Below are 12,619 nucleotides of genomic sequence, written 5' to 3'. Positions count from 1 at the left end.
TCCGACAAGCCATCAAACAGGCAAAGTGTCAATACAGGACAAAGATCGAATACTACGGCTCTGATGCTCGACAGATGTGGCAGGGCTTGCAAACTATCACGGAATACAAAGGGAAACAAACCCAGCGACACGAGCCTACCAGACCAGCTAAATGCTTTCTATGCTCACTTTGAGGCAAGCAGCACTGAACCATGCACGATAACTGTATCTTTAAACAGGTAAACATTTTCAAGGACGCAGGGCCAGATGGAATACCAGGACGCATACTCAGAGCGTCTTTACTGACATTACAACCTATCCCCGACCTGGTCTATAATAGTAACTTGTTTCAAGCAGTCCACCATAGTACCTATGCCCAAGAACGTCAAAGTAACCTGCCTAAATTACTATCGCCCTGTAGCACTCACATCTATAGCCATGGAATGCTTTGAAAGGCTGGACCCATTCCAAGTCGCATACCGCCCTAACAGATCCACAGATAATTCAATCTCTATCGCACTTCACACTACCCTCACCCAACTGAACAAAAGGAATACCTGTTTAACTTCTTGGATATAGGGGGCGCTATTTTAATTTTGGGATGAAAAACGTTCCCGTTTTAAACAAAATATTTTGTCACGAAAAGATGCTCGACTATGCATATAATTGACAGCTTTGGAAAGAAAACACTTGACGTTTCCAAAACTGCAAAGATATTGTCTGTGAGTGCCACAGAACTGATGTTACAGAAAAAAAATGTTGAAACCGCCTCATGGCAATGACTCCTTATCCTCTTACTTCTACCCCCTCCTTTTTCGAAAATTCTGTTAAAAATCGCGCAACTTTTCAGCGTCCTGCTACTCATGCCAGGAATATAGTATATGCATATGATTAGTATGTGTGGATAGAAAACACTCTGAAGTTTATAAAACTGGTTAAATCACGGCTGTGACTATAACAGATCGTGTGTTTCATTGAAAAACGCAAGAAAAACTGCTCTCTGAAAGCTAAAAATAATTTCCATAAGTCACTTCCACCAGTTGTTAAAAGAGAACAGAATTTAATGGCGATCTGCCTGAAATTCATACAAATTCCGCACGACGCTAAATGCTAAATGTACTCGTTAAAACTCAAACCTTCATCAAAATTCACATGCAGGGTATTGAATTAAAGCTACACTCGTTGTGAACCTAGCCAACAAGTCAGATTTTTAAAATGCTTTTCGGCGAAAGCATGAGAAGCTATTATCTGATAGCATGCAACACCTCAAAATGCCTGAATGCGATGTAAACAAAGATATAGCTTAGCCGGCGCTACACAAAACACAGAAATAAAATATAAAACATTCATTACCTTTGACGAGCTTCTTTCTTGGCACTCCTATATGCCCCATAAACATCACTATTGGGTCTTTGTTTCGTTTAAATCGGTCCATATATACCCAAAATAGCTTTCTATGGAAGCTGTGTCATTCAGAAAAAAACATTGTTTTTAAACGCTGCGTCATTTTTAAAAATTAAAAAAGTCGACGATAAACTTTCACAAAACACTTCGAAATACTTTTGTAATCCAACTTTAGGTATTAGTAAACGTTTATAATCTATCAAAATGATTACAGGGCGATGTATTTCAATAGCTCCTCGTTTTCAAATCAATGGCTGCCAATGTGCACATTCAAAACATCCTGGTGGAGACCGGAATAAATGGAATCCAGTTAGTTAGATTTACCAAGAAAAAAGTCAATTGAAAATGACGACAATGGCGACATCGTGTGGAATCTGTAGGAATTGCATGCAGGTCGATAATTAATTTTGTGCCCTTTTAACAACCCATGAAAGTGACGCATGGAAATATTTTTTAGCTTTCAGAGAGCAGTTTTTCTTGCGCTTTTCAATGAAACACACAATCTGTTATAGTCACAGCCGTGATTTAACCAGTTTTAGAAACTGCAGAGTGTTTTCTATCTACAGATACTAATCATATGCATATACTATATTCCTGGCATGAGTAGCAGGACGCTGAAAAGTTGCGCGATTTTTAACAGAATGTTCGAAAAAGGAGGGGGTAGACTTATTAAGAATGCTGTTCATTGACTAAAGCTCAGCATTCAACACCCTTGTCCCCTCCAAGCCCTTCACCAAACAAAGGGCCCTGGGACTGTAAACCTATCTCTGCCACTAGATCCTGCACTTCCCGACGGCTGCCCCCAGGCGGTGAGCGCATGCAACAACATATCTGCCACACTGACCATCAACATGTGGGCCACTCAAGGGTGTGTCCTTAATCCCCTCCTGTACTCCACAACTGCATGACTCCATCCCCATAATCAAGTTTCTGACAACATGTCGGTTTTTAGGAGTGACCAGCGATGATGATGAGGCAGCCTAGGAGGTCAACCTCTCCCTCAAGGTAAGCAAGTTAGAGCGTGGCTGCTCTAACTGTGGTGAGTTCATTATAAAATCTGAAAAATAGTAATTGTTCTCCACCCAGTGTTTTTCTACATAGAGAGTCATCCATCCACCATCTAAAGAACCCTCAAACGACAGGAGCTGCAGTCCCAGGAAATTGGACACTGGAGACAGAGCACTGAGAGGCTACACCAAAAACTAACACTCAGACGGGCTGGTGCATAGCAAGGAACAGCCGGCGACCTGCCACTAACAACCGACCCAGACATCACCCACCCCTCTGCGCTTCTCTCTCCCTCTTCACATTCAACGAGAGACATACATTAACACAGTTGTGCGTGGGCTAGTGTGGGCATCTGCGGCCACGGAGGGAGCATCTAAGTCCACAGCGGAGCCAGGAAATGTTTGTTCCCTTGGACTGTTGGCGTGCAGCAGTGAAAACTCATTTGAATATGCTGGGTACTCGCGTTCTATCAAATGTATCATCTGCAACATGTTCGTTGTTGTCACAAGGAAAGGTCCGATGGATACCTTCATTTGTGAAAAATGTATAGAACTTAATGACGCTAAAGAAAGGACTATTACTCTTCATGAAGAAAAATACAATTAGACCAGGCGCCTTGAACTGAATAAGGATGCTTTGAGACTATCGGTATCTTTAAATGATTCCAATCAAAACACCCAAGAGGATCATAATGGGACCTTCCTGGACTGTGATCTATTTCCACCACTGCAGCCCTCTACTAGCTTGGACCAGAAAATGGTTGCTCATTATTTGACTCCAGGTGAGTGAAAAATAAATGCGTGTCTAAACCAGAAAGAAGGAGAATAATCGTTCTCAACATGCCTGCCTTCTTCCCCCGCATCCGGACTTAAAACTTTAAAATCGCTTTGAGCCCTTGTACCAGCTGTCTTCTGCCGGGGGCTTGGGTGTTCCCTCCATGGCTGTGGATGCCCCTCCAGCTACCTCTTCCTGTCCTAGTCAATCAACAGCCTGGGCACAGCCTGGACCAAGGTGGCCCCCTTTGGCCCTACAATAAGCCTGTTACCAACCCTTAGTAAACTTTTAGTAAACTGTTATAACACACAAAAATGTGTGTTATAACAGGATCCCAAACTATTTTACAGTAATCAAATTGACAACAGACTTTCAGCAATCTTATAGGGAAGGACATTCAACAAGCACAGCACTTACACAAATGACTGATGATTGGCTGAGAGAAATTGGTGATATAAGATTGTGGGGGCTGTTTTGTTTGACTTCAGTGCGGCTTTTGACATTATAGATCATAGTCCGTTGCCATAAAAATGTATGTGTTATGGCTTTACACCCCCTGCTATATTGTGGATAAAGAGTTACCTGTCTGACACAACACAGAAGGTGTTCTTTAATGGAAGCCTTTCCAACAAAATCCAGGTAGAATCAGGAATTCCCCAGGGCAGCTGTCTAGGCCATTTGATTTTTTCAATCTTTACTAACAACATGCTACTGGCTTTGTGTAAAGCCAGTGTGTCCATGCATGCGCATGACTCAACACTATACACGTCAGCTACCACAGTGACTTAACAAAGAGCTGCAGTTAGTTTCAGAATGGGTGGAAAGGAATAAATTAATCCTAAATACCTCAACTAAATCTTGAAATTAATAATGTTGAAATTGAACAAGTTGAGGAGACTAAACTGCTTGCAGTAACCCTGGAATGTAAACCGTCTTGGTCAAAACAATCTGTCTATAATAAAGCGCTTCTCTACATTCTTAAGAGCACTGTCAGCAAGGCAGGTCCTACAGGCCCTAGTTTTGTCGCACTTGGACTACTGTTCAGTCTTGTGGTCAGGTGCCACAAAGAGGGACTTTGCAATTGGCTCAGAACAGGGCAGCACGGCTGGCCCTTGGACGTACACAGAGAGCTAACATTAATCATATGCATGTCAATCTCTCCTGGCTCAAAATGTACTTCATCACTACTTGTATTTGTGAGAGGTATTGCCATGTTGAATGCACCGAGCTGTCTGTTTGAACTACTGGCACACAGCTCAGATAACCATGCATACCCACAAGACATGCCACCAGAGGTCTCTTTACAGTCCCCAAGTCCAGAACAGACTATGGGAGGCGCACAGTACTACAAAGCCATGACTACATGGAACTCTATTCCACATCAAGTAACTCATGCCAGCAGTAAAATTAGATAAAAAACCAATATAAAGATTTGCCTTATGGAACAACACAAGCATAGAGACATGCACACTATAACATACGCACTATACACACATTTACACATGGATTTTGTCTTATAGATACGTGGTAGTAGAGTAGAGGACTGAGGGCACACACTTAATATGTTGTGAAATCGGTTATGAATGTATTGTAACGTTTTTAAAATGTATAACTGCCTTAATTTTGCTGGACCCCCGGAAGAGTAGCTGCTGCCTTTGCAGCAACTAATGGGGATCCATAATACATTCAAATACAAATACAAAAGGAGCTGATCATGGACTACAGGAACCGTATGAGCGAGCACGGCCACGTGAATGATGCTGTAGTGGAGTATGTCGAGATGTTCAATTTCCTTGATGTCCACAACACTAAGGAATTAACATTTTCCACACACACCCACACAGTTGTGAAGAGGGCACAACAGCACATCTTCCCCCTCAGGAGGCTTAAATACAGTGCCTTGCGAAAGTATTCGGCCCCCTTGAACTTTGCGACCTTTTGCCACATTTCAGGCTTCAAACATAAAGATATAAAACTGTATTTTTTTGTGAAGAATCATCAACAAGTGGGACAATCATGAAGTGGAACGACATTTATTGGATATTTCAAACTTTTTTAACAAATCAAAAACTGAAAAATTGGGCGTGCAAAATTATTCAGCCCCCTTAAGTTAATACTTTGTAGCGCCACCTTTTGCTGCGATTACAGCTGTAAGTCGCTTGGGGTATGTCTCTATCAGTTTTGCACATCGAGAGACTGACATTTTTTCCCATTCCTCCTTGCAAAACAGCTCAAGCTCAGTGAGGTTGGATGGAGAGCATTTGTGAACAGCAGTTTTCAGTTCTTTCCACAGATTCTCGATTGGATTCAGGTCTGGACTTTGACTTGGCCATTCTAACACCTGGATATGTTTATTTTTGAACCATTCCATTGTAGATTTTGCATTATGTTTTGGATCATTGTCTTGTTGGAAGACAAATCTCCGTCCCAGTCTCAGGTCTTTTGCAGACTCCATCAGGTTTTCTTCCAGAATGGTCCTGTATTTGGCTCCATCCATCTTCCCATCAATTTTAACCATCTTCCCTGTCCCTGCTGAAGAAAAGCAGGCCCAAACCATGATGCTGCCACCACCATGTTTGACAGTGGGCATGGTGTGTTCAGGGTGATGAGCTGTGTTGCTTTTACGCCAAACATAACGTTTTGCATTGTTGCCAAAAAGTTCAATTTTGGTTTAATCTGACCAGAGCACCTTCTTCCACATGTTTGGTGTGTCTCCCAGGTGGCTTGTGGCAAACTTTAAACAACACTTTTTATGGACATCTTTAAGAAATGGCTTTCTTCTTGCCACTCTTCCATAAAGGCCAGATTTGTGCAATATACGACTGATTGTTGTCCTATGGACAGAGTCTCCCACCTCAGCTGTAGATCTCTGCAGTTCATCCAGAGTGATCATGGGCCTCTTGGCTGCATCTCTGATCAGTCTTCTCCTTGTATGAGCTGAAAGTTTAGAGGGACAGCCAGGTCTTGGTAGATTTGCAATGGTCTGATACTCCTTCCATTTCAATATTATCGCTTGCACAGTGCTCCTTGGGATGTTTAAAGCTTGGGAAATCTTTTTGTATCCAAATCCGGCTTTAAACTTCTTCACAACAGTATCTCGGACCTGCCTGGTGTGTTCCTTGTTCTTCATGATGCTCTCTGCGCTTTTAACGGACCTCTGAGACTATCACAGTGCAGGTGCATTTATATGGAGACTTGATCACACACATGTGGATTGTATTTATCATCATTAGTCATTTAGGTCAACATTGGATCATTCAGAGATCCTCACTGAACTTCTGGAGAGAGTTTGCTGCACTGAAAGTAAAGGGGCTGAATAATTTTGCACGCCCAATTTTTCAGTTTTTGATTTGTTAAAAAAGTTTGAAATATCTAATAAATGTCGTTCCACTTCATGATTGTGTCCCACTTGTTGTTGATTCTTCACAAAAAAATACAGTTTTATATCTTTATGTTTGAAGCCTGAAATGTGGCAAAAGGTCGCAAAGTTCAAGGGGGCCGAATACTTTCGCAAGGCACTGTATTTGCCATGGGCCCTCAGATCCTCAAAAAGTTACACAGCTGTACCATTGAGAGCATCTTGACTGGCTGCATAACCGATTGGTACGGCAACTGCAAGGCATCCGACCGTAAGGCACTACAGAGGGTTGTGGGTACGGCCCAGTACATCACTGGGGCCGAGCTCCCTGCCATCCAGGACCTCCATACCATGCGGTGTCAGAGGAAGGCCCATATTTTTTTTTGGAGGGGGGACTTTTTTTTAAAGACTCCAGCCATAGATGGCAAGCGGTACCACTGCACAAAGTCTGTAACCAACAGGACCTTGAACAGCTTCTACCCCCAAGCCATAAGACTGCTAAACAAGACTGATAAATAGCTAATCGAAATGGCTAACTGGACTATCTGCATTGACCATTTTTTGCAATAACTCTTTCACTGACTCTGTACACACACACTGGACTCTACCCATTCACTAACACATACTTACACTGACACCCCAACACACACACATACACACACACACACACACACACACACACACACACACACACACACACACACACACACACACACACACACACACACACACACACACACACACACACACACACACACACACACACACACACACCTTTACACTCCCAGCATGCACTGCTGCTACTGTCTATTTCCATCGAGTTGTCTAGTCACTTTGCCCCTACCTGTACATACATGTAGCTACCTAAATTACCTCGTAATTGCACATCGATCAGTACTGGTACTCTCTGTATATAGCCATGTTATTTTTACTTATTATTAATCTGGTCTGAATATTGTACAGGGATGACATGTGAAGTGAGTCTTGTGAATATCCCCCAGTGAGGACACATGATGTGAGCATTGTGAATGTCACGCGTTCAAAACAACTGGGAACTCGGAACTGGGAAAATGGAAATCTCCAACTTCTGACTTTTTAACATTTTTATTAAACCTTTTTTTTTAACTAGGCAAGTCAGTAAATAACAAATTCGGCGTGTTTAAACTACTGGGAACTTGGAAAAAAATGAGTTCTGAATGGGAAAAATCGATTTGAACGGTTCTGAGCTGAAGATCACTGATTTGATCTCCCATTTCTCAGTTGTTCCCAGTTGTTTTGAATGCTGCATTACTTACTTGAAGCCCATGTACATGAACTGCAGCCAGAGCCAGGACAGGATAAGCATGATGATCATGTTGGGAAAGGCAAAGCCAAACCATGACGCAAAGTTGATCACATCGCCATTACCTGGGAAGATCCTATAGGGAGGAGGAGAGGGGGAAAAGGAGGAGAAAGGAGAGGGGAGAAGGGGGAGAAAGGAGAGAGAGAGAAGGGAGAAAGGAGAGAGCGAGGAGAGGGGAGTAGGGGAGAAAGGAGAGAGAGGGGAGAGGGGAGAAGGGGGAGAAAGGAGAGAGAGGGGAGAGGGGAGAAGGGGGAGAAAGGAGAGAGAGAGGAGAGGGGAGAAGGGGGAGAAAGGAGAGAGAGAGGAGAGAGGAGAGGGGAGAAGGGGGAGAAAGGAGAGAGAGAGGAGAGGGGAGAAGGGGGAGAAAGGATGAAGAGAGGAGAGGGGAGAAGGGGGAGAAAGGAGAGAGAGAGGAGAGGGGAGAAGGGGGAGAAAGGAGAGAGAGAGGAGAGGGGAGAAGGGGGAGAAAGGAGAGAGAGAGGAGAGGTGAGAAGGATAGGGAGGAGATTTAGATATGGCCCGATTTTATCTTCATCAAGACTGTATGAAAATTATGGTCATGTACTCAATGTCATATTTATGGAGTGTGCGAGCATGAATGCATGCACGAACACATGTGGGTATCTGTGTCTGCTATGTTACACCCTTATTCTAAAATGGATTCAATAGCCTTTTTTTTCTCATCAATCTACACACAATAACCACAATGATCACACATTTGCAAAAGTATTCAGAACCTTTACTCAGTACTTTGTTGAAGTCCATTTGGCAGCGATTACAACCTTGAGACTTCTTGGGTATGACACTACAAGCTTGATACAACTGTATTTGGGGAGTCTCTTCTCTGCAGATCCTCTCAAGCTCTGTCAGGTTGGATGGGGAGTGTCGCTGGACAGCTACTTTTAGATAGATATACGATAGGGTTCAATCTGGGCTCTGACTGGGCCTCTCAAGGACATTCAGAGACTTGTCCTGAAGCCACTCCTGCATTGTCTTGTCTGAGGTCCTGAGCGCTCTGGAGCAGGATTTCATTAAATGCTGAGCTGTAGTCGATGAACACCATTCTTACGTAGGCATTCCTCTTGTCCAGATGGGTTAGGGCAGTGTGCAGTGTGATTGCGATTACGTCGTCTGTGGACCTGTGGTAAACTGTGGTAAATTCCATTGATTCGACAGGATTTGGAAAGGCACAAACCTGTCTATATTTAAGGTCCCACAGCTGACCGTGCATTTCAGAGCAAAAACCAAGTCTTGAGGTCAAAGGAATTGTCCGTAGAGCTGAGACAGGACTGTGTCTGTCACGCCCTGGTCTTAGTATTTTGTTTTCTATATTAATTTGGTCAGGCCAGGGTGTGACATGGGTTTTGTATGTGGTGTGTTTTGTCTTGGGGTTTTTGTTAGGTATTGGGTTTGTGGCTTAGTGGGGGTATCTAGCATAGTCTATGGCTGTCTGGAGTGGTTCTCAATCAGAGGCAGGTGTTTATCGTTGTCTCTGATTTGGAACCATATTTAGGCAGCCATATTCTTTGAGTGTTTTGTGGGTGATTGTTCCTGTCTTTGTGTTTGTTGTCACCAGATAGGCTGTTTAGGTTTCCTCACATTTATTGTTTTTGTTAGTTTATTCATGTATAGTTTTCTTCATTAAAAAACATGAATAACCACCACGCTGCGTTTTGGTCCGATCCCTGCTACAGCTCCTCGTCAGAGGAGGAGATAGAAGAAAACCGTTACAGAATCACCCACCACAAAAGGACCAAGCGGCGTGGTGAAAGGCTGGAGCAGCGAAAAGAGGAATGGACGTGGGAGGACGTTTTGGACGGCAATAATATAGACAATACTACTTGGGAGGAAATAGACAGGTGGGCGGTCGACCCAGGGAGAGTGCCGGAGCCCGCCTGGGATTTGCTGGAGCAGTGCGAAGAAGGTTATAGGAAAATGGAGTTGGAGAGACGAGCACGGCGACGCGGACGGAAGCCCGAGAGTCAGCCCCAAAAATGTATTGGGGGGGTGGCTCACAGGGAGTATGGCTACGCCAGGTAGGAGACCTGCGCAAACTTCCTGTGCTTACCGGGGGGTTAGAGAGACCGGGCAGGCACCGTGTTATGCTGTGGTGCGCTGTGGTCTCCAGTGCGGGTGCATAGCCCGGTGCTATACATTCCTGCTCCGCGTATCGGGCCGGGCTAGAGTGAGCATCGAGCCAAGTGCCATGAAGCCGGCTCTACGCATCTGGTCCCCAGTGCGTCTCCTTGGGCCGGCTTACATGGCACCAGCCTTGCGCTCGGTGTCCCCGGTTCGCCTGCATAGCCCAGTGCGGGCTATTCCACCTCACCGCACTGGCAGGGCGACCGGGAGCATTCAACCAGGTAAGGTTGGGCAGGCTCGGTGCTCAAGAGCTCCAGTGCGCCTGCACGGTCCGGTCTATCCAGTACCACCTCCACGCATCAGCCCTCCGGTGGCAGCTCCCCGCACCAGGCTTCCTGTGCGTGTTCTCGGCCCAGTACCACCAGTGCCAGCACCACGCATCAGGCCTACAGTGCGGCGGGCCTGTCCAGCGCTGCCAGAGACTTCCTCCTCTCCAGCGCTGCCGGAGTCTCCCGCCTATCTAGCGCTGCCAGAGCCTTCCTCCTCTACAGCGCTGCCGGAGTCTCCCGCCTGTTCAGCGCAGTCAGAGCCTTCCTCCTCTACAGCGCTGCCAGAGTCTCCCGCCTGTTTAGCGCTGCCAGAGCCTTCCACCTATACAGCGCTGCCGGAGTCTCCCGCCTGTTCAGCGCAGTCAGAGCCTTCATCCTCTACAGCGCTGCCGGAGTCTCCCGCCTGTTCAGCGCTGCCAGTCTGCAAGGAGCAGCCAGAGCTGCCAGTCTGCAAGGAGCAGCCAGAGCTGCCAGTCTGCAAGGAGCTGCCAGTCTGCAAGGAGCTGCCAGTCTGCAAGGAGCTGCCAGTCTGCAAAGAGCCGCCAGAGCTGCCAGTCTGCAGGATGCCGCCAGAGCTGCCAGTCTGCAGGATGCCACCAGAGCTGCCAGTCTGCAAGGAGCCGCCAGAGCTGCCAGTCTGCAAGAAACCGCCAGAGCTGCCAGTCTGGATGGAGCAGCCAGAGCCGCCAGTCAGCATGGAGCAGCCAGAGCCGCCAGTCAGCATGGAGCAGCCAGAGCCGCCAGTCAGCATGGAGCAGCCAGAGCCGCCAGTCAGCATGGAGCAGCCAGAGCCGCCAGTCAGCATGGAGCAGCCAGAGCTGCCAGTCAGCCAGGATCTTCCAGATCCGCCAGTCAGCCAGGATCCGCTATTCAGCCAGGATCCGCCATTCAGCCAGGATCTGCTAGAACTGCCAGTCAGCCAGGATCTGCAAGAACTGCCAGCCAGCCAGGATCTGCCAGAGCCAACTACCTGCCTGAGCTTCCTCTCAGTGCTGAGCTTCCTCTCAGTGCTGAGCTTCCTCTCAGTCCCAAGCTACCCCTCAGTCCCGAGCTACCCCTCAGTCCAGTGGGGCCCTTGATGAGGACTACTAGGCCAAGGTCGGCGGCGAGGGTCGCCTATCTAAGGACGCGAGGAAAATGGACTAAGACTTTGTTAGAGTGGGGTCCACGTCCCGCGCCGGAGCCGCCACCGTGGACAGACGCCCACCCGGACCCTCCCCTATGGGTTTAGTTGTGCGGTCGGGAGTCCGCACCTTGGGGGGGGGGGGGGGGGGGGTTCTGTCACGCCCTGGTCTTAATATTTTGTATTTTCTTTATTAATTTGGTCAGGCCAGGGTGTGACATGGGTTTTGTATGTGGTGTGTTTTGTCTTGGGGTTTTTGTTAGGTATTGGGTTTGTGGCTTAGTGGGGGTATCTAGCATAGTCTATGGCTGTCTGGAGTGGTTCTCAATCAGAGGCAGGTGTTTATCGTTGTCTCTGATTGGGAACCATATTTAGGCAGCCATATTCTTTGAGTGTTTCGTGGGTGATTGTTCCTGTCTTTGTGTTTGCTGTCACCAGATAGGCTGTTTAGGTTTTCGCACGTTTTTTGTTAGTTTATTCATGTATAGTTTTCTTCATTAAAAAACATGAATAACCACCACGCTGCGTTTTGGTCCGATCCCTGCTACACCTCCTCGTCAGAGGTGGAGATAGAAGAAAACCGTTAGTGTCGAGGCACTGATCTCGGGAAGGGTACCAAAAAATATCTGTAGCATTGAAGGTCCCCAAGAACACAGTGGCCTCCATCATTCTTTTATTTAAAAAATGTACCCATTACACCCCCACCCCTCTTCGGAGGACACATACCTTGTATGTTTTTTACAGCTTTTCTGCTACATATACACTACCATTAGAAGTTTGGGGTCACTTAGAAATGTCCTTTTTTTTGTCCATTAAAATAACATCAAATTGATCAGAAATACAGTGTAGAAATTGTTAATGTTGTAAATCACTATTGTAGCTGGAAATATTATGGAATATCTACATAGGCGTACAGAGGCCCATTATCAGCAACCATCACTCCTGTGTTCCAATGGCACGTTGTGCTAACTAATCCAAGTTTATAATTTTAAAAGGCTAATTGATCATTAGAAAACCCTTTTGCAATGATGTTAGCACAGCTGAAAACTGTTGTCCTGATTAAAGAAACAATAAAACTGTCCTTCCTTAGACCCGTTGAGTATGTGAGGCATCAGCATTTGTGTGTTTGATTACAAGCTCAAAGCGGACAGAAACAAGAACTTTCTTCTGAAACTTGTCAGTCTATTCTTGTTCTGAGAAATGAAGGCTATTCCATGCGA

At 45.8% G+C, this 12,619-nt stretch overlaps 1 protein-coding gene across 2 annotated transcripts in view; it reads right to left on the bottom strand.

Annotated features, from left to right (window-relative positions):
• Window positions 1-12,619, bottom strand: part of LOC139392667 (solute carrier family 13 member 2-like) — a 70,797-nt gene that overhangs the window by 38,987 nt on the left and 19,191 nt on the right. For both annotated transcript variants that reach the window (XM_071140817.1, XM_071140816.1), the window contains exon 6: window positions 7,819-7,941. In XM_071140817.1, coding sequence (XP_070996918.1) covers window positions 7,819-7,941 — 123 coding nt within the window. The remainder of the gene's footprint in view (window positions 1-7,818; window positions 7,942-12,619) is intronic.

This window comes from Oncorhynchus clarkii, chromosome 33, assembly GCF_045791955.1.
Source record: "Oncorhynchus clarkii lewisi isolate Uvic-CL-2024 chromosome 33, UVic_Ocla_1.0, whole genome shotgun sequence".
Classification (NCBI taxonomy): Eukaryota; Metazoa; Chordata; class Actinopteri; order Salmoniformes; family Salmonidae; genus Oncorhynchus; species Oncorhynchus clarkii.
This window is presented reverse-complemented; position numbering and strand designations above follow the sequence as displayed.